At 42.2% G+C, this 26,591-nt stretch overlaps 2 protein-coding genes across 3 annotated transcripts in view; both read left to right on the forward strand.

The window, feature by feature from the left end:
* The window catches only part of LOC310682497 (tumor protein D52-like), a 35,457-nt gene extending 23,951 nt beyond the window's left edge, over nucleotides 1-11,506 (forward strand). Inside the window, exons 3-7 of one of the 2 annotated variants that reach the window (XM_083451440.1) lie at nucleotides 824-972; nucleotides 2,400-2,501; nucleotides 7,892-7,933; nucleotides 8,814-8,862; nucleotides 9,980-11,506. In XM_083451440.1, coding sequence (XP_083307566.1) covers nucleotides 824-972; nucleotides 2,400-2,501; nucleotides 7,892-7,933; nucleotides 8,814-8,862; nucleotides 9,980-10,096 — 459 coding nt within the window. In that variant the 3' untranslated portion in view covers nucleotides 10,097-11,506. The remainder of the gene's footprint in view (nucleotides 1-823; nucleotides 973-2,399; nucleotides 2,502-7,891; nucleotides 7,934-8,813; nucleotides 8,863-9,979) is intronic. The other variant, XM_083451441.1, reaches the window with a different exon arrangement.
* Nucleotides 11,507-17,079: 5,573 nt separating this feature from the next.
* Nucleotides 17,080-26,591, forward strand: part of MRPS28 (mitochondrial ribosomal protein S28) — a 30,438-nt gene continuing 20,926 nt past the window's right edge. The window contains exons 1-2 of the mRNA XM_083451469.1: nucleotides 17,080-17,133; nucleotides 22,417-22,598. Coding sequence (XP_083307595.1) covers nucleotides 17,095-17,133; nucleotides 22,417-22,598 — 221 coding nt within the window. The 5' untranslated portion in view covers nucleotides 17,080-17,094. The remainder of the gene's footprint in view (nucleotides 17,134-22,416; nucleotides 22,599-26,591) is intronic.

Below are 26,591 nucleotides of genomic sequence, written 5' to 3' on the forward strand. Positions count from 1 at the left end.
GAGCTGAAGCAGAAGTTGGCATTTGGAATTGCAAATGCAGAAGGCTTTGGTTTAGAGTAAGAACACTTGAAAGACATCTCAGATGTAGCACTCACTTTGCTCTGATTGTGCCTTCAAAGCTTTTCATGTTTCTTGCTCTTAGTTCTGTGACATTGGGACCTGAAACAAAACATTGTACTATGCAGCGATGCTGTTCAGGAACTCAACCATTCTTTTCCATTACCCCGCCCCAAACCAACATGGCCACTGAGCATTCTGTCAACACCAAACTTTTGGGGGGTTCACCGTCGCTTAGGGGTTGTTGGGTTTTTGGGGGGAGTTTTTTGCCTGAGGGCTTTCTGTAGTTCTGTTAAAAAAAACCAACAAAAAACCAACAACCCTGATTATCTTGCAGCCTGAACATTGGGAACAGAGGGAATTATATTGCTTTCAATCCATTACAAGTTTTAGATTTTTCTGTTTTGGTTTATGCTGTTTTTAATGTGAATGTTATTTTGATTGTAAGTTGCTTTGAGTTGCTTTTGTGGAAAAAAAGCAACCAATAACCAAAAGCAACCAATAAGTTCATTAATAAGTAGATGTGAAAATTACCCATGCAGTTGAATTGGGGCACTATTAGTTGATTACTGAATCAGAATCTGTTGGTGTTTTGTCTCAAACTGAAACCTATAATTAACATATATTTAAACCCTTAAAGAATGCAAGTGTGATTTGTTCCAAACAAGGAAATGTTCATAGTAAATGTGAAAACATCTGCTCTAAAATAATTCCTCAGTAGCTTATGCTTCCCTAGTTGATTTTCTTCATGGACTCTATCTTGTAGGTGGAAGAAGAAATCCAGACTTTGTCACAGGTACTAGCTGCTAAAGAGAAGCATCTAGCAGAAATAAAGAGAAAACTGGGGATCAGTTCACTGCAGGAGCTGAGGCAGAACCTTTCCAAAGGGTGGCAAGATGTCACAGCAACAAATGCGTATGTTTCTTCACTTAAATTATTTTGCCTGAATGCAAGGGATGGGCTTGAGTTTCCTCGTCAGCTGAATTTGGTGGGCTTTCTCAGAGGAAGCCTTTGTTTCAGGATCTAGTGATGACAGGTTATATGTTTGTAGCGAGGGTTTCAGCAGGACCATTCAGAGGAGACCATTCTTCCTAAAATGTTAGTTTTCTGTATGCCTGAATTCTCTTCGGTGATGGGAGAACACATTCAGACACTTTGCATGAAGCCTGAGCTAGGAAAACTTTGTGAAGTGGTCCTTAATGTCTAGGCAAGGTTTAGTCAAAGCAGAAGCGAGCTTCTTTCTAGGGTTGGTTAAAATTGTCATACCATTAAGCATCTGGCTCTTCCAACGTTGTTTAACGACAACTCTTATCAATCCCTGGCAGCATGACCATTGGTCAGGGATAAGCTGTAGTTCGACACACATATATTGGAGGCAGTGTTTTTTTTGTTGTCTGTGAGATCGTGGGTGTGAGAAGGCCGTTGCAATTGTTTTTGAACATTGATGTTTTCATTGTGAAAACACTTCCAATGTATTTTATGGGAAGCAATTGATAAATGGAGTAAAATACATACTTTCTTCATTTCTACAGCACAAACACACACACATCTCAACATTACATCAATTTATCATTCTCATTGTCCACTGTGGGAGTAGAATGCTGGGCTAGACACAGTCGGTCTAGCAGGGCTGCACTTAAGTGACATCTGCAGGACCACAGCTTCCTGTCCCTGCTCTTAAGCACGTGTGCTGAACGTGTGGCCAGGTGGTTTATTCTTTCTGGTCAGCTAGTTGCTGAAAACACCTAATGCAACTGTGTGTAAAAGACTCAATATGGCGTTTTGGCGTTTGGCAAAAACGTTTTGGCATCTAAGACAAAAGAACCTGGATGTCTTGCAATTTTCGAGAACTTTTTCTGGTTAAGTTTGATAGGAAGATGAGGCAACTCCCCCAACTGTTTTCTTACCACACAAATTGTATCGTGGAGCAAATATTTTGCCATGTGTGTTGCGAAAGAGATGGGTTATTGGCAAACCTTTTCCATTTTAAACCAAATCAGTTATACCACGTGCTCTCCTATAGATAGATGCCTTGTTGTGACTTGTTAGTTATGCCACTTTTACCAAAAAAAAAGAGGAGAGAGTTCTAAGCCCAGTTTCTCTCATTTTGATAGAGGAAAGGGACGCAGGATACAAAAGCTAACTTTTCAGACAACTTTGATGTACCGAAGCTAGTGTTCACTGGAAATGCTAAAGGCTGAAGAAGAGCTGCCTTACTAGCAATGCATGACTTCTTAATTTCAAGTGCACTAGGAGCAAAGTAATACGTATGCCTGTTCCAACACTTGTGGTGCAGGTGTTTGAGAATTCTGATAATAGGTTGACTCTTTTTTTTAATTTAGGTATAAGAAGACATCAGAAACACTGTCTCAAGCTGGGCAGAAAGCTTCTGCTGCATTCTCAACAGTTGGCTCTGCAATAACGAAGAAGTTGGAAGATGTGAAGTATGACTTTAATTTTCCCCTCGCCTGTAGTAGTATCTGTTTATACTGCATAGGGTTTCAGCAGTGCCAAACACAAAATTGCAAACCCTTCCAGGAGTGCAGAGTTTGTGGATTGCAGCTGGGAACTGACAGCTTGATTCTATAACTAAGCTATTTATTTTGACATGAAGAAGTAGGGAACTACCACCTCTGACCTTGTGCTAATGGCATTCTATTTTTTTAATGAGTGGGTGGGGACTGTGCCACTTACATGTGAAATGGTCCCCAGTCCATTGAATGGACTAATATTGATCCACATTGAGACTTTCATCTTCCCAATGTGCCTTGATTAGGTTCCTCCTATTCAGTGCACTTCCCAAGATATTTAGGTGCCTGAGACTGCAAATTGTGTTTCCTTCCCGAGTGTTAACAAAGCTATCGCAACATTGTGCTTCTCTCTAACGAAACCCCAAAATCTGCCATCTGAAGCACGCCGCCTCAACCTACCTAATAGTTGGGCCGGTACTGCACTGAATTGATAAGACTAATCCTGGAGAGCTCCTGCATCTAGATGTTCCTTTCTTGATGTAATCATGTTGGAGGGTAGGCAGTAGGGAATAAAACCTCAGTTGGAATGGGGTTAAACAAGTTGCATGTTCTCTCTTCTTCGGTTACTTGTACACCGGGAAAGAGAGAAGCCATCAAGCTACCGAAAGCAAGCATGTGAGAGCTGCATGAATCCCAGGCATATAGAAATAAATCAAGAACGTTCTGAGTAACTGCATTTTTGTGAAAACTAACTCCCATCCTAGAACTGTGGCTTACAAAACTTCTGATCTTTTATTCTGTTTATATGTTTTGTACTGTTGGTGAGGTTTTCTGGGGGATGAGGGATGGAACGTGCTTGTGTTGGGTTGTAACATCTCTAGGTATCCTTAGCAGAGCATGTGTGAACTGTAACTTTGGATTCTATATCCTGGAAGCTGTTTTTTGTTTTTTTTTAAGATTTAAAATATTTGCATTGTTTCTGAGGTTGAAGGGCCCAGTTGTTTTTTTTCATTAAAGCAGTGGTGGTGGGAACTTGTGACGAAACCTAATGGTATAACAGCAGCCGCACAGTGACCTGGTTTGCATGTCAAGTTAAGCCAAACTTTGACTGAACATGAATGTATGAAGGTGTGGACCCTTGAAGAGCTTGCAATCACATTGCTCCTCCTTGGCCCTTTTATAGCTGCTGCACTGCACTAAGGTTTGGCTTTAGCATGTCACCCGGACCTGGACACGTCATTAAACAAGCTGTAACCAGCTTGCATTTGGCTACACCCCATGGCTAATATGCAGGGAGCTTAGCATGGTGTCCCAATCTGGGCTTGTGTTTAAGCTTGGCTTAGTTCTGTGCAGCTCAACATGGCAGCTAAAAAGGACTGGGGAGGGGCAAAGTGGCTGCAGTTTCCTCTTTGGGAGCCTGCACTAAGCCAAGTTTGGGTTCTTCGTCTCACTCTGGGCAGCTTTTCGTGTAGACGACACAAAAATTTGCATCTTTCTTATTTCAGTTTGTGGGTGCTTGCACTCAGATTTCTTCACTCAGAATTAAAATCACTTGCATTTAATTGCACAATATTTCCTTGGAACTGCTGAATCTCAGAGCTAGATTTCATTGCTGAAAACGAACCCTTCACTTCTGTTGCTGCCGTTTTCTTCTGGAGTGTAGTCAGTTAACATATAAGTGCACTACCTCAAGCTCACTACTTTTACTGTGAAAATCCCTGTGTGTTTATACTGGAACTTTCTCTTTATTTTTAAATGTTTGCTTGGTGTCCTACAGAGTGCACGCATTTACACATTCCTTTAGGTAAGATTGTGAAAAGTTGCTGTAGAGCATGCAAGTAGTCTTTCTGTTGTCTAGTGAATAGCTGCTGACTGACCATAATACTGGGTAACTTGAAGAGGGCTAAAGTAGTTTTCCTTCCCCACCACAAAACTTTTTTTTTTTTAAAAAGTGTTCAATAGATTATTAGAAATACTAGGTTATATCCAATGAAGTTGTCCACAGAGAAGACCCATTTGTGGAAGGGACGTGGGAGGTAGCACATGGCAACTCTGAAGAGCACTTCAATGTTGTTAGCCATATATAATATGTGAAATTCAGGAGAGGAGGGGGGAGAGCCCTGTGAAGTTGATTGCAATAGCAGTGCAATTAAATAAGGAATGGAAGAGGTGAAGGGAGCCAGGGAAAAAGAGCAGAGGGTTTCTGTGGTGAGTGGAAGGATGCTGTTTGGATACCACATCCATCCATCCATGGACAGGTGCCTTACCTGTTGTGAGCCAAACAGAGGGATAGACCTTGAAAACAGGTTTCTCAGAGGTCTACCCCAGGTTTTGCCACCTCTCAATCACAAGATGTACCAGAAATGTTAGACCTGTTATTTGATAGTTACATACGTTGGTTTGAATTTTTTTACTATGGGTAATTTCTGCAAGTTCCTATGAACCAAGCTTCCCCTGGATTGAGCACTTAAAACATATTGAATAGCCTGTTTCAAGGGAATGTTGCCAATGATCAAATAACAGCAGATTGACTTTGTAGTTAGTGTTAAGGAAGAGAGTCTTAGCGAGAACAGTTTCGTTGCTCCCTAGCACAAACCACACTGGTGGGTGGGATTCAACCAATGAGTCCCCTTAGTGGAAGTCCTGTGCAAATCCTCACAAATGACTTTTTTGTGGGGGGAGGGTATTGGGAGAATCACCGAAACAGCACACAGGGGGATCGTTCTGTCTGGCAAGCTTGAAATGTTTGCCACGATGGAACGGTTTTCTTAGCATGGTGTTGAATTTCTCCCTTTCAGATAATACTCTTCTACTTTATTGGAGCAGAATTTCAGCACAGAAATGAGCAATATCTTTTCTTAATTATCTAAAACTCAGATATTTTTCCTGCCCCCTCTCTAGTTCCTTCTATTATATGACTGAATGTTCCAGACCTGCTGGGGAAAGTAGAAGGGGATAGTGCTGGGCACATAACACGTTCTTCCAGTGGAACATCTGAAGAGGGAGATTTCTGTTGCCTCCACAGTGAGATACCTAGGCACCAAACAAGAACAGAGGCAAGATAATCCTCCTTTGGATGGAGGCACTGGAAGAATGAAAAGCAAACGATGTGTCTGCTGAACTTCCCTGTGCAGGATCACAATAGCCAAAAAACATTTTACCTTTTAATTCTTAGCAGTTTTGACTATTGCTCACTTGCAACACTGGGCACTATATTCCTTTAGAAACATTGGAAGTTTCTTTATACTGAATCATACCAGTTGGTCCATCAAGTTCGGTGTTGTCTACACTGACAGGCAGTGGATTTCAGGCAGGGTTTCTCACAGCCTTACTTTGGAGGTGCCATGGATTGATGCTGGCACATTCTGCATGCACAGCAAATGCTCTGCCACTGAACTATGGCCCCTTGGGGTGTCCTGTAGCTGCAGTAAGCATTTCGAGGAGGATATCTTGTCTTTTAACACCTGGTACAAATCCCAGCCCTAAGCAAGTGGAACGTGTGCTGTATTCTTTCCAGCTCTGTTGTCAATGATTGTGCAGCACTTTTGAGAGAAATTGGATCTGTGGCAATATAGGTCAAGGAGATGCAGGGATAGCAGCAGAACTGGGGCTGCTACCTGACAACCTTGAGGCTGCTTCATCGCCAAAGAGCAGAACAGCTGGAAAACCAGGAAGAGGAAAACAGAAAAGAGCTTATGCGTGAGAGAAAGTGGCAACGAAGATGATGGGGCAAGAAAGGGAATAAATGTTAAAAGGTGAAAATGAGAGGTTAAGTCGGGCATAGGCAAACTCAGCCCTCCAGATGTTTTGGGACTACAGCTCCCATCATCCCTACCTAACAGGACCAGTGGTCAGGGATGATGGGAGTTGTAGTCCCAAAACATCTGGAGGGCCGAGTTTGCCTATGCCTGGGTTAAGCACTGATGCGCCTGGGGGAATGATGCGGTGAGTTAGAGGTGCATGTTCACACATGAACCTTGACTCACTTTTGGGGTATATGTGGTGGTATGAATGCCAACTTCCTATTATGTAGGTGGTGGGATTTTGGTTCTCTATGCCCAAGCATTCAGAGGAGCTGTTAGCAGTCTTCACAAGGCTAAAAAAATTCAGATGTTAAAATATGATCCAGTTACTTAAACTCCAAGCTAGAAGACAACCTACAGTGTGAACCATGGTTTGTATCCTGCTAAATCATACTCTTTGAGTAAACCCATTGAAATCAATTCAGAAGTTAATCATGACTTAGTTGGACTCAACCCTATGTAGCTAGTATCGGTTGTGTAGTTGGCAGACTAATTGGTGTTGCCCAAACTGTATATAGAAATAGTTTATATAGGAACATTATTGAAACATTCGGACCAGCTTAAGTGAGAACCATTTTTGCTTTTTCTCAAGACGGAAAGCGTTTCTGTAGAACAACCTGTCCCTTGTTATGAACTGATAGCTTTCAATAGCTTTGTTTTAGCTTCCTGATCATCTGGAACATGTCATAAAACTGACTTGTTTAACAACCGCATCACTAAATCTGGATAGGCTTGGCAGCATCTAACGGCCTATAAAGTAACAGCTCACCATAACAGTGTAGTGACTGCCCCAAGGCATTATCTACTTCTGTGTTGCTGAAGGAACAAGCATTATTAGTATACTGAAAGCTATTGTGATCCATTGTATAGTTATTGATAGTCCAGATCCGATTCTTCCTTGCACTTTTCCAGGCAGGGTGAACATACAAAATAATAGGTGCCTGGTATATCCTGCAGGATAGTTGTGAGGATGAACATAAATATACTATAAAGAACATGAACATAAAGTGCTAATATAAAAAGAGGAGTGGTTTTTGGCAGAAGCTGATCGGCCCCATTCTGAAAACACATTGATATTGACTAACATACTGAATCATGTTTATATTCCTAGGTTAAGGTTTTAAAATTCTGGGTGTACTTACTCCTGAAGTTTACACTCATTTGATTAATCTGTAATGTTTGGCATTCTTTTTTTAAAAAATATTTTATTAAGGGTTTCCTTGTTTTACAGTGTAAGTGTAATGCCTCGTATTTTTCCCCCCATGTAACATTTTTACAAATCTGTTTCATTTGTTGAGGCATTATGTTTGGCATTCTTGACTAAATCTGATCAGTTACTTTAAGAACCACCCTGTGGAGTTTGTTTACTAACCTAGCATGATGTGCTTATATGTTGCTACTGCTTGCCTCCTAGTGGTGCATGGTGACAGATTTGCATGCCTGTTTTGAGTGTGCTGGATAAATATTCTGATAATATGTTGCTACACGAAATGGCAGGGACATGGCGCACCTCTCCTCATAATCTGACTGATTCTCCTTTCTTTTAACGCTGCCGTGTAGTATACGTTGTCTACAACATTCAATTAGCATGCCTGCTATGAGGTAATGTATGTAATTGCGTTAAGTTTTAGTTCCTATTCTAATGTAAGCAGGGACAAATACTCTTGATTGCTGCAAATGCATATTTAAAACAGGTAAAGGTGTATTTGACTTGTCCCATATAGAGTTCTTGGGTAATGCCATTTTGTATTGAAGCAGGAACATACCCTGCGTTGTCACCACTGATTCAGTGGACTTCTGTTAGAGTAAGGAAGGTGGGAAAGGAGATGATAGATAGATTCATTTGACCTTTGTGCTTCTGCATAACTGCAAATACCAGTTGTGGAGAACATTACACGACATCGTATGTAACGCATAGCATTGTATATGATGTCTGTTGTAGGGGGTGGAGAAACAAACACAAATAAAACAAAGGAATAATTGGGAGCTTTAAAGTGTGCTGCCTATGGCTTCTTGGCAAATGGGGTTTTCATTTGGTGTATTATATATTTGGTGCCAAATGCAAGGTGGATAGGCTACACTCCAGAGTTCAGCTGATTGGTGCTGACTGAAGACCTTACTAAGATCAGCTGCACAGAACTTTCTTTGCAGCCCAGTTTGAGGTTAAGCTGGTCTGTAAACGGAAATGTTTAATCTGACAACAGATGATTGAGGTGGGTGGCCCAACTTGTCTGGCAAGTGCCCCCAGGGAACTGGCCAGATCTAGTTCCCCCTACCCTGGCGTATAGGATTGTGCTGGAAAATAATGAAATATAAAAAAGGGAATTGTATAATTGGAATCTTGCAGGCTACTGACTGGCACCATAGCTGCATCTTAAAAGTACTGTTCTGCTCTTCATATTTTTCTTTAAGTGGTTGGCCATTGCATGTATATTTTCTAAGGCCAACAAGAAATGTAACTCTTGTCTTCTTTCCTACATAGAAATTCCCCAACATTCAAGTCCTTTGAAGAAAAAGTGGAAAACTTAAAGGTAAATCTCCTAATGACAAATTTCATTCCTAAAATAAATTTTAAAAATTAGCTGAGATTTCTAAGAATACTTGGTCTGTAGGTATTATGCTTCCTTGGAACAGTGGAGAACATTTAACTACTATGGTGTCTACTAGCAGTACCACACGGTTGGGAACTAAATAAAGCTTAAGTTCTGCATTGTTGGAAGAGAAACCAGAGGGTAGGTTATTGGTTCTTAAGGGGCCCAGAATGAAGTGTGCTCAGTAAAAACAGCCTGAGAAATGCATTAGCAGGACAGTGTTAGTTTTCCCCTTTGTCTCCCCATATACCAATTTGAAGCACAGTTGAAACTCTCAGGAAGTCAAACTTGCATTGAATTAGGACATTAGCTTATACAATGCCTTGTGTGCACCTACACCCTGAGGACATGCTTAAGGTGGGCTACTAAAATTATAACTGATTTAGATAAATTTTGTGCACCCGTAATATCATCTTTATTATGTGCCTTTTAAAAGAACTCATGTCAGTATAGAAAATAAATCTTACTGGACAGTGTTTTAGCTACTGACCTTACCTGATTTTTTTTAGTATGTGTCCAGGTGTGGCATTTCTGCAACCAGAATTATGCAAATTGGCATAACCATCTTTCTACCTTATCTATAGGGCACAGAGATGGTTGTTTTTAACATGTTGCTTGCATGTCAAATTGGGGATTACATCATTTATCTACCTCTGGTATTTTACTACAAAGTTTCCTCTACTATTGCTGGGGCTAAACTTAATCTGTATGCTAAGATGCTCACGTGTACACACTTTATTCAGTTGTATCAACCTGTTTTCCAAAAGCTCAGAACTGAAACTGTTCCCAGTAGAAATACATAATGGATTTTAAATTGCACCATTAATTACTGCATGAAGAACAAAACTATTCTGTATTCAGGTTTCTGCTTTGGATATTGGGAGAAGGAAGTTTCATAATTGTGAGACAGCTATGGGAAGCACCTGTGTTCCCTTGCTGTCTAAACTTGGATTGGACAGAGAGAAATAATATTTGGGTATATAGCCATAGGCTGTTATCCATAATTGCAGTTTAACTTCTAAAGAGTATAATCTGAAGTCTCTAAATCTCTCTTCAGTATAAGGTTGGGGGAACCAAGCCTGCTGGGGGTGACTTTGGAGAGGTCTTGAACTCTGCTGCCAATGCCAGTGCCACAGAAGCTACTACAAAGGAGACAGAAGAGGAGACTCAATGATTGTCCTGCCTTCCTTGTGCTACCCACTGCCAGATGCTGCAAGCAAACGCTGAAGCACAACACCTCTGCTGTAGACTCTTCCAGGATGTCCTTCTGTTTAGCACTTAGCTTTATAGCTGTTCAATGTAAATCGTTTCTATAGGTTCAGAGTATTTTTGAAACCGTAAAATACACTCTTGCCTATGTTATCTGTGGGATGGGGAATTTTTATGCATTTTGAGTATTTAAAAAGATTTATTTCTTGTCCAAAGAAATCATTAAGGTTTTACAAAAGGTTTAGAAATGGGAGACTCAACACTTTATATGATGGATGCTGGGACGAATAGGAGTTGCTTCATGTCATGTCTCTTCATACATAATTCACTGCCAAAACCTTTGAAAACTTCATTGTTGTTTTAAGTGTGTACCTTTAATTGGTTCTCTTGCAAGAGGTTCCACAGGCAGAGTAAGTTTGCTTTGATATTGCAATGTTAAGTTATCAGTGTATGTGTTGTGGTCTTGGTAAGTGGACACTGAAGGTAGGGTGATTCCAACAAACATTCACTATTTTTATGGTTTCCCTAAAAAAATAAAAATCCTGATAGTAAACTTCTCTGAACAGTTCCAATTAGCAGAGATGATGTTTTCTCCTGGGTATTAGAAGTTGACTTCCAAAATGTAAAATGAGTCAGGCTGTTAACATAAATTATATAGGCTGAAAGCCTACTGCAAAGGGAGTGGTTTAGAGGCAACATACTTATAAAAATATAATGGTTGCTCCCTTCCGCTTGCTAATTGATGAAATGGAACATTCGACTAAAAGGCCATGTTATTTCTGCTGCTTATAACACTCCCCCCCCCCCTCAATCAATCAATAAAATAAGTGTATGGTACCAACAGTGCAAAGTCGGCTATGCATTTCTATTTGGGGGAAATGCACATTGGAATGTAGGCAATATAGACCCAAGCTCTGAATTGGCTGCAGTGGAAGATTGGAATAAGATAAAGTGGGCAATCTCACAGCCTGGAAATACAAAAATGAGCACGGTCAACTCTTTCTGTGCTTAAAAATGTTCGCTTAACTAAAACCTGTTGCTGATCTTGTAAAAAGACTTGGCTTCCTAGAAGCTAAATGCACTCCCACCTTGTATGTATACTATGTGCCTGCATTAGACAAATTTCTGGCACACTGTAAGGTTATATTTAGGAGAAGTGTTTTGCCACATTAATCACAAAGCTTGAAATGAACTAGGACACATTCTTAAAAGGTGCATTGCAACTTAGGCTTCATCTTTATAGCTGCACCAGAGCTGCCACAAATAATGCCTATTAAGCAATTTTGCTGTATTTGACAGCGTTCTGTAGCATTTCGGATTTAGCCTCAATACTTGATTACTTGTTAAAATAAAAGCATTGTCTTCTCAAATGTAAGATGCTACTTTGAGTTGGCTTGTGTCTTTTAAACAAGGTTATTTTCAAATGAAGGTTTCAGTTAGAGCTTCTAATTATGCATTTGAGAGACCACTTCCTTTCTAGATGGGGTTGAGGAGGAGCGAGCATTTTGCTCACCGATTCAACTGGGGCACCCAGATATTGTGATGGGATGCAGCGGTACCCCAAGGTGCTTGAGAACTAGGAAAATCCTATTTGTTTTAGGTCATATTCTCAAAAGTCACGTCTGGACATCAGTTTCCGTTTGGATCCATTTTCAGTTTCAAAGAATTTGTCATATACCAAGTAAGTACTGGAATTCCAGGATTTGATTTGGAGAAAAAAGTCCAGAGAATTGGATGTCAAGCTTTGGGTCTTGATTGTTATTGAGTGTTGTCATACTTACCTGTCCCCCACCCACAAGGCTTACTCTGTCTCCAAAAATATTTAGGTCTTACTGTTTTAAATATAAGGAACCTAATCATATGCGAGTGGCGCTGTGGTCTAAACCACAGAGCCTAGGGCTTGCCAATCAGAAGGTCGGCGGTTCGAATCCCTGCGATGGGGTGAGCTCCCGTTATTTGGTCCCAGCTCCTGCCAACCTAGCAGTTCGAAAGCATGTCAAAGTGCAAGTAGATAAATAGGTGGGAAGGTAAACAGCGTTTCTGTGCGCTGCTCTGGTTCGCCAGAAGTGGCTTAGTTATGCTGGCCACATGACCTGGAAGCTGTCTGTGAACAAACACAGGCTCCCTCGGCCTATAAAGCGAGATGAGCGCGCAACCCCAGAGCCGTCGGCGACTAGACCTATCGGTCAGGGGTACCTTTACCTTTTAATCATACCTAAAATAGGCTAGTCTCCCAGTAGCCACAAGGTGGAAGCACTTGAACGAACTATTTTAAATGACGATATTGAGATAAACCATTATATTTACAACAGCAAGAGGGCGTTTTGTTTTCTAGACTTTTGAAAAAGTAATGTGTCAGGCAGGTTTATGTCTTGTGCTGAAACCAACCAAGCATCTACTTCTGTTACTTTAATATCCCAATTTTTCGGTAGCAGAAGGATCACAAGTACAGTACATAACTATAGTCCTCTACAGGACTTGCTCTGCTAGTGCCATAGGGTTAGACACCTGTGCACAAATTCTTGGGAATCAGCAATTTCTGTTTCCCCCCATTTTTGCCTTGATGTTAGTCCTGTTTAATAAAACAGTATCAGGGCAATGGAAAATAACAAACATGATACAATTCAAGGTGGTGTGATTCATTATACTTAAACTATGATAACATTCAGTGCAGTGCACCAACCTATATCATCTGCTTATATAAAGTATTTGACACTGTTCTTCAAAAGTTGACTTAGAACTTACCTAGATTTCAAATTCATGTGGTAAACCCTTGTACAGTGTTACCTCGGGTTACAGATGCTTCAGGTTACAGATTCTGCTAACCCAGAAATAGTACCTCAGGTTAAGAACTTTGCTTCAGGATGAGAACAGGTTCTCCAATATTGTGCTGCGTTTTGGAGAAGATTAAAACAGAGTAGTGGGAGGCCCCATTAGCTAAAGTTGTACCTCAGGTTAAGAACAGTTTCAGGTTAAGAACGGACCTCCGGAACGAATTAAGTTTTTAACCCGAGGTACCACTGTAATTCATTGTTGTTGGACTACAACTCCTATTATCCCAGACCATTATCCATGTTGGGTAGGGTTGATGTGAGGTGTAGTCCACAAGGAGGACCGTAGGTTAACCACCCCTGCATTATAGTAACTAACAGATCCATACTTGGGGCCATTTGTGATAGTTACCCACCCTTACCCACCTTCCACTTCCTCTGGCACATGCACCCCTCTGACCTTAGGAGTTGTGATATCTCTCAAGTCACTGGGTTTTGGAGCACAAGGGTATATGCACAACAAATCTAGCTCTGTTTTAGTCTTCAAAATGCAGCACAATATTGGAGAACCTGGGGCCATTATCCTGGGGTATATGCTCATGGTAACATGATCTATAGAGGCTGGTCAAAAGCTATATGCAAAACTGAGCATACCATTGGGCAGACTGAAGCAGGCATATTGTTTGTAAGGAGATTTCTTCTTCTTGGTATGCTGCTGCTGGTTTAACAGTGACAAGACTCCACATCTTGCCTGCCTGGCTCAAGAGGGTCATAAAAAGGAGCAAGCTGGGTTAGGCCAATGGCCCATTAGTCCAGCAATTCTTTCTCGGAATGGCTGGCCAGATGCCTATGGGAAACTTTCAAGCAGAACCTGCATGCAATAGCACTCTCCCCACTTGCTGTTCCCAGCAATTGTTCTCCACCAATCTAGCAGCAACAAAACAAAGTAACTCGGGTGAAGGAGCTATAACCACTGCCAGTAGGGGAACTGGACGAGTAAGAGTGGCAGTGGTGGTGAAATCTCTTGTGCTAGCCTTGATCTCAGCCTCGTGTACCTCATAAGCTTGTCATGAGGATAAAGAGGGACAGAATCGGGGATGGTACCTTAAGCTCCTTGAAAAGGTGGAATATACATACCAGTAAGTGGCTTCATTGGGACTAAAGTTTGTAGACTAGAGTCGTATCTTGGTTCTCGAACGCCTTGGTACTCGTTTGTTTTGGCTCCTGAATGCCGCAAACCCGGAAGTAAGGTTTCCGGTTTGCAAATGTTCTTTGGAAGCCAAATGTCCGATGCGGCTTCCAATTGAGTGTAGGAAGCTCCTGCAGCCAATCGGAGGCTGTGCCTCGGATTTTGAACGTTTTCAGAAGTCAAACATTTGAGAACCAAGGTACAACTATTGGTATAATTTTACTGCTTTTTTAAGTAGCATTGGAATGATTTTACGTTGTGGGATATAGGACATAATAAAATAAAAAAAAACTAACTGCATATTCTCCCTTATCTCTATACGCTGTCATAGGTGAGATCTGCAACAAAATGTTGCAGTGTGGGGATGCTCCTGTGTGGGGCTTTAGGCCCTGTTCCAGGATTCTCCAAAAATTACTTTGCCCTCTTCTTCCTTCCACCCTTGGTCAGCATCTGCAGTGAGCTATTCTGGGGTTCACCCCCCTCCCGTCCTCGACCCCCCCCCCCAGTTTTTTTGGTTGTTTTTTTTGCATTTCTGCTTTTGTTTTCCAGAGCTTGCTCCTTCCTCCCTCGTGTGTTTCTATATAAGGATCTACATTCTACAATGTCTAAATGGCCCATTAAGTAACTGGTAGCTACAGCTCCCATAAGTAAATAAGCAAGCTTGCTGTCTGGCTTAAGTGCATGCGCTGATCTCTCTCAACAGGCTGTCGGCGTTCACAAAGCCAAGACACTTAAGCCCCTTTCTGCATCGCGAGCGCTGTCGGCCACGTGACGAGATGAATCCTGGCGTGATTTCGCCTTATAAGAGAAGGGGCGGGCGTAAAGGGCTGTCGCTGACGCGCGGGTTGGTTGCTACGGAACTTCATTCGGGCGGAACTTCAGTGAGAAGGGTTGTGCCTCCCTAGGCTACTTCCGGCGTGAGGCCCAGATACATTTAAACCTTTCTGCTTCTCGGGGCGGGCTTTGAGAGGGACCGTTTCCGGCGCAGGAGGAGCTTGGCAGACTGCAAAGCGCGGGGCAGGTGTTTGCCATGGCGGCGGCCGTTATCGTCGCGAGACACCTGAGAGCCTCTTTGTTAGAGACGCGAGTCCTCTGCGGGGCTGCAGGAACGGCAGTTGGCTGGCGGCGCCAAGGTCTTTCGGGGCCAGGAAGCGAGGTGCGGCGCGCGCGGACGTGCATCCCTTCTTACCCTCCCCTTGCTTCCTTCTAGCATGGCTTGAGTTTGTTCCGGGGCGGAGGGCGACATACCCGGCCCTGCTAGTGGACGTGTGGCAGTGGATGCTTTTTTGTGTGGGAATCTCCCCTCCCCTCCTCCCAGTCCCTTCTTTGCCTCTTTTTCCCCTCTCACATTTACTTCTGAGAGGGACTGCCTGGCCACGTGTGTGCGCGTTTACTCGGAAGCCGGTCCCGCAGAGTTATATGGAGTACAGTGGTACCTCGGGTTAAGTACTTAATTCATTCCGGAGGTCCGTTCTTAACCTGAAACTGTTCTTAACCTGAAACACCACTTTAGCTAATGGGGCCTCCCGCGGCCGCCGCGCCGCTGGAGCACGATTTCTGTTCTCATCCTGAAGCAAAGTTCTTAACCTGAGGTACTATTTCTGGGTTAGCGGAGTCTGTAACATGAAGCGTATGTAACCTGAAGCATATGTCACCCGAGGTACCACTGTAATTAATTACCCCCAGGTAAAATACACAAGAGAGTTGTAGCCTTAGGTTTCCACATTTGCTTGTAGGTAAGAGACATGGGTGGCGCTGTGGGTTAAACCACAGAGCCTAGGCCTTGCAGATCGGAAGGTCGGTGGTTCGAATCCCCACGACAGGGTGAGCTCCCCTTGCTCAGTCCCTGCTCCTGCCAACCTAGCAGTTCGAAAGCACGTCAAGTGCAGGTAGATAAATAGGTACCACTCTGGCGGGAAGGTAAACGACGTTTCCGTACGCTGCTCTGGTTCGCTAGAAGCAGCTTAGTCATACTGGCCACCTGACCCGGAAGCTGTACGCCGGCTCCCTCGGCCAATAAAGCAAGATGAGTGCCGCAACCCCAGAGTCGGTCACGATGGGACCTAATGGTCAGGGGTACATTTACCATTTAAGCTCGTCAAACGTAGCGGGACTGGTTTCCAAGATGGGAAGATCTGAGTCTGTGCATGTTTACTTGGGAGTAAGCCCCGGTTATTGCCCAATGTGGCTTCCTCCCAGGTCAGAGTGTACATGGCTGCAGCCTTGGTAGGTAGTGTAAAATAGGGATGAGCAGATTTCAAGCTCGTAGAAGCTACTGAATAGATTTCTACTAGAATGCTGAGATCCACCAACTGGAGTGGTGGATCTGTGAGACATACACTAATTTGGGCATTTAGATTACTCACATGTAAATTCTGTTTTGTTGTTGTTCAGGGAACCTCCATGAAAAAAGAGTGCTCCGAGCTTCAGACCTCCGTCAAATATGTGGAGGGCTGTAAACAAGATCAAAGTGGTCAGGGCTTAGCAGTGGCCCACCTCCCATCACCCTGATTGTTTACACACACATAATTTGACTGCTTAAATAGGTCTTCTGAATTAAATACAGTGGTGCCCCGCAAGACGGAAAACCCGCTAGACGAAAGGTTTTTCCGTTTTGGAGGTGCTTCGCAGGACAAATTTGCTATGGGCTTGCTTCGCAAGACGAAAATGTCTTGCGATTCCTGGGGGTTTTTTTCCGCTCCCCACCCCCTTTTTCTAAGGCACTAAGCTGCTAATAGCCTTTTAGCAGCTAATCCGCTAATCCCTTAAGCCTTTAATAGCCGCTAAACCGCTAATAGCGCTAATCCGCTAATGGGCTTGCTTCGCAAGACGAAAAAACCGCTAGATGAAGAGACTCACGGAACAGATTCTTTTCGTCTTGCGAGGCACCACTGTAATTCTGAGCCCAGGAATTTGTTTCGAGTACCAGAACAAAATAGAGCTCACAGTTTTTGGGGGCCGTCGGTTTTTAGTATTCATGATGAAACCGAATTAGTACTCACGATGAAGCCAAATTTTTGGAATACAAGCTCCTTTATTTGGGTATTTTTAAAATACTTTTTTATATAAACAGACAACACCATGGGCAGAATATACATTTTTGTATAAACAGACAAAATAAATAAAAGACTGCATAGGTTTTTGCTCTTGAGACTGCAGTCTTCAAGAATCACCACCACTGAAGTAGGCATAGCGCGCAAACTAATCTGAATAAGTGTGCATGGCTTATAAAACACATTGAGTATTTGTTTCTAGCTCTTTTTTATCAGCTGATATGCAATATTTAGGTTTTAATTATAAAAGAAAATTTTACAAAGAAAATCTAACGCTTAAACTCATAGCCTGAAGTAGGAACAGAGAAATACCCAGCCTGTGTTGAAGTCTTTTTCTCATAGTCTCTTGTTATTTTCTATTTAGTTCCTCTCAGGAAACAGCACTTTCTAACAATTCTCAGTGGCTCAGTTTGCACAATCCAGACATGCATTTCATTGGGCAAATACATATTTTTAACCTAGCTTTTAATGGAGTTGTACACAAGACTGAAGGTGGCGCTTGGTCCTGGAAGTCCTTTCCAAGTCACGGCTTGGAATCTTAGGGTATTCAAACAGTTGCAGCCATCCTCAGATGTTTGCTCAAACAAGCATAGCATATGAACCAGGCTATATTTCTGATTGTGACAGCTGGGAAATATGGCTCTAGTCACGCAGACTGCTGCTAGATATACAATCTGGTTTGTTTCTTTGTACTGAAAAACAGTTGGACCCACTTAAATCTGTAGAAAAGTAATTTTGTGGAGCAGCCCCAAATCTTCTCCAAACAGCTTCTTAATGTGTTAGGAGGGAAGTGTAACTTGGGAAGCTTTTCTTTCCAGACCTACAAACTACCTATATTTAATTTCCAGAAGTCTAAGAATGAGGTGAATATTTCTTGGATAAATACATTCATGAGGTACATAAAATATGAGGCCCCGTCTTTAGGTTAAGAAGTGACACACAAGAAAAGAAAGGGGGAGAGGTTAGAGGTATGAGATCAGTTAGAGGGTAATAGATTGGTTAGAGTAGCATGTATGGCATACTTTTCTTTGCATATATCTGGTTTGTGTGAGCTACAAATATGTATAAAAACATACCTTTGCAAAACTTCATTTTATGCATGTGTTTATTCTTACTGTGTTACTTGCAAATAACCCCACAAAGGGTACTTCTTCTTTTTTAATGGCAAACGGGGGGCTGGCAGAGGAGGGAGGAGAAACTGCATTTCTATACTAAATGTGCAGGAGGAGGAGGAGGCTCTGTCTTGTAGCAGCCCACTTGATTTCTATGGTGTGAGCTGAGAAAGGATGTTTAAATTGTTAGTTAATTGTTAGCACTCCATCTACCCTCTGCTGGCCCACTCATATGCAATTCCTCATCATATTTGGCTATCGGTTACTGACTAATATTTATAGTTGCCTTTATTTCTAATTCAAAACTGGTGATTTGTTTGTAAGATGACACACACAAGTGGTATGGTATCTTGGATAAGAATAGTTTGGCTTCAAATTTAGCTGATAAATTATTCTAGGTCAATACTTCACTTAGGTTGCTCCTGCTGTTTGTTTTCTGTCAGCACGCCTAAAACATCAGACTGCTATTTTTTAAGCAGTGCTAACAAGGACTAGGAGTGGTTCTCATGTCTCTTACTGGGGTGGGTTGTATCTTTGTCTAGTGTTTTCAGCATCTAAGTGATATTTTTGGTTTCATGCTTCAGCAAATGTTCAGATTGTCCATTGTATATTGTTCTTCCGAGTCAGAATGTGTTTGCATTCTCATTAGCTTCAGTTCTCACCTTATTAACTTTATTTGCTGTTGGCTTTTGTATACATATAAAATGTACACACACTAATATGTTTATTGACCACCATGTGCCAAATAATGGTACAAAATCTTTTGTCAGATAAACCAAGTAGTTTCTAAGGTAGAAGGAATAGTTTCTGTTGTTGCTGATATGTGCTAGCATAGTTATTCTTTTGGTTTTTAAAATTCTGTTTACCCAAATGTTGATGACAGTGTTTGAGAGAGGTTGTGTACTTGTAAAGCAGAAAGGTGCCAATATATGTTTCCACTTGGCTTGTCACTTAAAGCTTGTTACTCAGTTTGTTTGCACTTTTTTATACAGAATGCTTATTTTCATTCATTCTATCAATATTATATTAAGTAATATATGAACATTCAAAGTTTGTCTTCGTATTTACTCCAGCCATGTAGACTTAGAGCAGGGTTGGCAAACCTTTGGCCCTCCAAATGTTACATATCTTTTACCCATGCTGGTTGGGGATGATTGGAATTAGAGTGTAACAACATCTGGAGGGCCTAAGGTTACCTACCCCTGGCTTAAAGGGAAAAACTATGTTGTTATCATAAATCCTCTTTTCTTTTCTTGGTTATGGACCGGATTCTAGGACTCAGTTGAGTTGGCATCCTAACCTCAGAGACAGTTACTTGGCTTTGTGCATTTGCACCACTAGGATAGCTTTCTTAGAGGTGTGATAACTTTCCTGTTTTCTAGAGGCTTTATTAGCTGCTAGGATGATGCAAAATGGGATGGTTCATGACAATGTCTCTTATATGCCATTTTTTTTGTACCATGAACGTCATGAATGATCGCTGTGAAAGTAATGAAAATATGAATATCTGGATGTCACATTTTCATTCACTGTTAAGAAAACATAAGAACAGCCTTGTAGGATCAGGCCACTTGCTCGTGTAGCCTAGCATCCTGTTTTCACAGTGACCATGCAGATGCCTGTGAGAAACTCACAAGCAGGACCATAACATAAGAGCTCATTCCTCTACTGCGATTTCCAACAACTGGTATTCAGAAACAGTGGAGACAGAGCATAGCCAACATGCCTATTAGTCATTGATAATCCTTATCCTTATTCTCCATGCAGTTGTCTAATCAGCATTGAGAGGGGTTTTTTTTTACAATCAAGTGGTGTATAAATTTTATGAAACAAGCAAGCAAACAATCCTCTTAAAGCTAAGTTGGTAGCCATCACTGTCTCTTGTGGGATTAAATTCCATATTTTAACCCTGTGCTGTGTGAGGAAGTACTTTATGTGTCCTGTATCTTCAAACATTCAGCTTTACTAGATATCAACAAGTTCTTGTGTTCTTAACCATGCTACTTAAAAATGTTCTAAATTGAAACTCTACACCTGGCAACAGAATTCTGAGGGTAGATTTACATAATTAGCTTTTCTACGATAAGCTGCCCTTTGGCATTAACTTTATAGCAGCTCCTTGTTTATCTGGTCTTGTGGTAATGCTCAGTTTGATCATATCTCAGCTTAATTGAGCCAAGTGATGAACATTCCTTTTGGTGTGCATACAGGCAGGCCATTTTGCTCCTCCCTTTGTGGCAAGAACACGCAAATCAGGAAGTCTTCAATTAACTATAGTTTTGCCCTGTTCTGATCTTTTGAAGTAGCCTACAAGGCTGGGCAGGTGAGCAGTTGCAGAACCTCAGAGAGCTCTGCCTGTGACAGAGGTGGACTGAGACCTTCTGAGCTTTTTTCTTCAGTCCTCTTCTAGGGTCCATTCCCTTCATGAGAACTGCAGTCCTCAGAGGGAATATTTGGCCCTTCAGGATGTCCAAGGGTTCTCCACCACTGCCTTAGAGGAACTATGGGTCATATGTAGTACTGCAGCTCAGCTGGTGCAACAAACTTCAGTGTGTGCAATGCACCTTTCTTTTGTCCCTTCCAGCTTCCTACATACCCCCAAAACCAGCTCTGGGAGGTTGGGGACCCTCCAGAGCATATTTAGGAGCACTTGGCAGGAGAGAGAAGAGGAAACAGAAGTCCCATTACAGTGGTACCTCGGGTTACAGACGCTTCAGGTTACAGACTCGCTAACCCAGAAATAGCACCTTGGGTTAAGAACTTTGCTTTAGGATGAGAACAGAAATCACGCGGCAGCGGGAGGCCCCATTAGCTAAAGTGGTGCTTCAGGTTAAGAACAGTTTCAGGTTAAGAACGGACCTCCAGAACGAATTAAGTTCTTAACCCGAGGTACCACTGTATAGCAGTGGAGCTTTCTGGTACCTAACTATATAGTGGTACCTCAGTTTAAGTACTTAATTCGTTCCTGAGGTCCGTTCTTAACCTGAAGCACCACTTTACCTAATGGAGCCTCCTGCTGCCGCCACGCCACCAGAGCCCGATTTCTGTTCTCATCCTGAAGCAAAGTTCCTAACCTGAAGCACTATTTCTGGGTTAGCAGAGTGTGTTACCTGAAGCGTATGTAACCCAAGGTATCACTGTATAGATCTAACCCAAAGTGCCTGCCAATGGGTGCTTCTGCACACTCTGTCCTATTGGACCTGCATGGTGGGTTGGGAGGTCTTTTGGTTCTTCAGACCCAGGGAAGAAGGTGCCCATGAGGATTCCATTTCTATCTCCATCAGGCCTAGCTCTGTTAGTTCTGGTCCATGTTGCTCCTGCCTCTCCCCCCCCCCCCCAGTTCTGGATTTAGTGATCCCCTATACAGCAACATCAGGCTCAGAGTTTGACTACTTAGCTGGTGAATCTGCAGCCTCCAACTCTGTGTCTTGATTGCCACTAGGCTCTGAGGTCATGACAGGTTTCCTGTTTTGCCCATACTAGAGAACTATGGCTAAAAGCTTCAGAAACATGCCTGGATAGGAAACCATGATTGGAAGTTGGTTTGATATTCTGGCTTGCTCCCAAGCTGGTTCAAACAAAATAAGAAGTTCTGCTGACACAGAAGTGAAGGGACTGCTTGTGCAGCTGAAAGGCTCATTTATATATCAGCCTGTGCTACTTCCTTGATAAGAAGTTTCAGTAGAATCAGTCCCAATCAAGTAAATGTCCTTGGCTGAGGGGTAGCCAATATGGTGCCTTGCAGATGTTGTGGGCTACAACTCCCATCGGCCCCAGCTAGAGTGATCAGTGGTCAGGGATGATAAGAGTTAATCGTTCCCAACATCTAGAAGGCACCTTGGTGGTTATCCCAGCTTATCATTACAGCAGTTGATAGGTGACGTGCCAGTTTTGACAGCACCAATCACTCATTTGGTGTGAGAGTGGAATTACTTAATCCCAGTCTTTTCTCCACATAGCAGGTTTTTAAAAAATAGCATCGGTATTTTTTTGACTGCATATAGGTGGATCATTGAATGTAGGCTATTACTGCCTATTGTTGTCTCTAGATTGGGAATCAAATGATCTAAAACAAAAGTATGCTTATTTAGTGTTTTGTTGAATGAGCTGGTGCACCAAATGTGTAACTTAAAGAAAAATCAATTTTTTTTTTTATTTAGGTTCCTTCCAGGAAGGCGGAATCCTTTGCATCCATGTTGAGGCGCTCTCCTTTAATTCAGATGGGACCTTGCAAAGACAAAATTGCCATTGGAGAAATTTTCCACATCACAGAAGATGATCTGTATATAGATTTTGGTGGCAAATTTCATTGTGTATGTAAGCGACCAGAAGCAGATGGCGAGTAAGTAAAACATTCATGATGGAAGTTTAGGGAAGCTTTTAATGTTTAACAGACCATTGTATTTTAATATTTTGTTGGAAGCCGCCCAGAGTGGCTGGCGAAACCCAGCCAGATGGGCAGGGTATAAATGATTATTATTGTTATTATTATTATTACATAATATGTGTGATAAAAGTTGAATATTCATGTATTTCAGGCAAGTTCACCCTCAGATACTGAAACTTCACAATCTCATCATTGGTTTAGACATTGCCTTAAAAGTCTCTTTTTTTCTTTTCTTTCCAGCTGCTAAGGGAAGTGACCATAAAATATACTTTGCATTTAATGTCATAGACAGGCTTCTATGACAGTATAGGAACCTGTTCACCCCTCTGCCTCTTAATGAGGCAGTACAGGTGTATAATTTTTCTCCTGCTTGTCCTGACTCCAGAAGAAGGGAAGGAGCCAAAACAGGCAGCTATGGCTAAAGATTGCTTTTAGTACTTTTTAAATCTGCTCATAGTGTTGCTGGCAGTGATCTCCTGCTGCTGTCACACGTGCTCCTGCATTCTAGCAGGAATTGCATGAGGCATCAGATGGGCCTCAGGACGCAGAATGGGTGAAGGAACAGGGTAGAGTAGAAAGCAAATTGAGTAAAACAAGTCTTAACAGAAGAGAGAAAAATGATTTTGGAGAGAGGCCCTTCCCACAGATCTCTATGCTGTTCATGGGAAGTTAGGGTTTGAGATAGTTCTGGGAATTGAGGTATGGGGAGCAGAAGGGAAATGAGAGCTGACTGAATTGAAATAACTAGACAAATGTGGCTCTGGGTCTCTGGTTTTAGATAATTTTGCCATGCAACAGTGAGGTCAGATAAGGTTAAAATACAGTGGTACCTCGGGTTAAGTACCGGAGGTCCGTTCTTAACCTGAAGCACCACTTTAGCTAATGGGGCCGTCTGCTGCCGCTGTGCCGCCGGAGCACGATTTCTGTTCTCATCCTGAAGCAAAGTTCTTAACCCGAGGTACTATTTCTGGGTTAGCAGAGTCTGTAACCTGAATCATATGTAACCTGAACCGTATGTAACCCGAGGTATCACTGTATACACACCAGCTATTTCCCAACACTCCATCACATTCAAAGAGAAAGCGTTACATTTTGAATTCTCATTCCAATGGGTACTGGGTCTATTTCCTGTGCTTTGTCTGCTAGCTGAGCACATGGCTTGAAGAGTGGGTAACACAGTCCACTTCAGAGGATCTGCACTAATTGCTACAGTCAACTGGAGTAAAGCAGACTTGACTCCCTACACAACCCCACATTAATGGATGAAAGGATGGGAAGCTGGGAGAAGGGTTTCTTATCTTTCTGTCCATCATTGAAGTTGTTGTTGCTATTGGAGGTAGGGAAGGAGAGACTGGGAGTGGTAGGCAGGGTTGGTTTGTGAGGTCAGGAGATGAGAGAATGGGAGGAAGAAGGATTGAAACACTCCCCCCCCCCATGTCCCCTAACATGCCTGTGAAACTTTATAATTCTTTAGCTATTTTACAAGTATAACCAGTGACTTAAGTGAAAGACTTTAAGTTAAATAAATTTGGTTAAACATCTGTACAAAAGGTAAGCAATTTAAAGGAAAACTTGTTTCAAAAATAGAGTCTGTAAACCAGGATTGTAAACTATAACAGAAAGGTTTTGTTGTAACTTGTTCCTTTCCTCACTGGATGGAATTCCTAAGCTTTGTAAAATACGTTAAATAGATGTGCTGACTTGCACCCTTGCAAGCTTTTCTCTTTTTAACACTGAATAACCAAAGCTATCTGATTATTAACAGTTTCTTTTTGTGTGTGTTCATTTTTCCTTAACTTCCTCCTCAAAAGAAAAGGTGGTGTGAGTTTCAGTGACTTGAGATGGTTGCTGGCAAATAAAGTATGTGATACTTACGGTTCTAGCCACAAAGTACTGAAATCCCAGAAAGAAATCTTTGACAAGATGGTTTTCCTTGTCCTGTTTCTGTATCATAGAAGTGTATGTGTTTTTAAGAGAATAGCTGCTATTTTATATTTAAAGAAGTTTAAATTCAAAGAGGGTAGTATTTTAGAGCTGCTGTTACACATTCACCATAGCTCTTAGTCTAAACAATGCATGTGGTGCCAGTATGTCTACTGTCAAGCAATAGACAGCTTTTCTTTTTTTTTACAGCACTCACACATAGTAGCTGTGTGATTGCAGGCTGAATCTATGCATTCTTCCAGCAAATAACTCCCCAACTTTATTTATAGTAGTATATACTTTGAAAATTATAACTCTTTATCTACTGTGGACATCATATTATTCGCTTAGTTGCCTTACAGTGTACTTTTTGTTTTGCCACCCACTTTGTTGTTCTGAAGAAGTTATTTTCAGCCGCAAATTGAGGTGCTGCTTTCTGTGGCTCGGTATTCCACAAAAACACTGTTGCCCAAATTGCTGAGACCATGAATCTGTACCCATTTTTGGAGTACGTCTTTGTTTAGCGCTGTAGACAATTAAGCATTAGCTAGCAGAATTTACATCTTGGAGCCAGTGTGCAAGTCATTGCAAAACACAATCCATCAGTATTGTCATTGTACTTGAGGGTCTACTCAGTTTTTTCTAAATGAACTCGTATCCTTTGCTTGCACATGTAGATGGGTTAACAAGAGGATCACCAAAGCCACATGCACTGTTGAACTGAACTAAACGTTAACTAGTTCATGGCAGCTCAATAACTTTGGCAAGTCCCTAAAATATTTCATTTCAGGAGAACTTTGGCATCCCAGCTGGGGCAGTGGCTAGGAATATATCTCTTCCCTTGTGCCACCTTTTTCCTATTGCCTCTAGAGGCTGTACAGGCTGGGACAAAGGTGGTGTTTCTATCATTGGTGAATAGAACTTCCTGGTTTCCTGCCCTTGCCAGGTCGAGGACATCTGAGCAGAAAGATTGGGATAGGGTCACCAGATTTATGTAGCCATTTCTCTTCCCCCCTCCCCCCGGCTTCACACCTTCTCCCCTATAGAAAATAAAGGGAAAGAGAGATTATGGTGGCATGGATAGAAATAAGGAATTTCCTTGTTTACTTTTGGCTCTGGCTGTATGTGACCTCCAACCAATTCCCCCTGAGGAACCTTAATAACACAGTTTCAATGAAGCAGCATTAAAAATGGGGTCCAGAGAGCCAGTACTAACCAGAGAATAACTCATAATCATAGGCTGCTCTAAAAGAAGAGTCTTTAAGTGCTGGCGGAACACAAAGTAGAAGATGATCAAACCTCTTGGGACAGCAAGTTCCACATATGGGGTGCTGCAACAAAGCAACCATTTTTGCATGTTGCCACCAAACATGCCTCAGAAATGGAGAAGGCCTCATGTTTTCTGGTTCCACATTTGCTTTTTAAAAATTGGGAGAAAGGGGTTCTGGGCTTTGAGGGCTGGTTAGCTACTTGACTCTCCCTTGCCCACCTACTCACCTACCAAGGCACTGCTCCTGCTCAGGTGAAGAGGCCTCCCATGTCCAACTTTGGGAAGGAGGCAGCAAGGCTCCAGAATCCTGTCAGAGCATCACGTCTCCTTCCCTAAGCTGGGCAAACACTTTCTGGGTTTGGGGAAGGAGGCGCAATGCTCTGATGTGGTCCAAGAGCCTTCCCACCTCCTTGCCCCCCCTCCCAAATGTGGCGGTACTGCTTACCATTGTGTAGTGCCAGAAAAAAAAGCACTGGCTGTGACTCTACTATCAGTGTAGTCTGAACCATTTCTACTCAGAAATAATTCAGGTAAGTGGGTTAGGATTGCAACCTTTGTGCACTTTTAACACTCAGCGTCCCAGGACGTTGCAGTTCTCAGATGTCTAACAAAGGAGTAATGTACTGAGACACCAGGATTAACCAGAGAGAGAGAGAAAAATCAGACAAAAGTGAATCTCAAGCTCATATCCTAGTGGTAGAAGTTGTTCCAAGTCCCTGCTGCTGGATCTTCAGGGGAAGAGCAGAGGTGCTGTG

The sequence above is a fragment of the Podarcis tiliguerta genome (genome assembly GCF_965153285.1).
Source record: "Podarcis tiliguerta genome assembly, chromosome: 7".
In the NCBI taxonomy this organism is placed as follows: domain Eukaryota; kingdom Metazoa; phylum Chordata; class Lepidosauria; order Squamata; family Lacertidae; genus Podarcis; species Podarcis tiliguerta.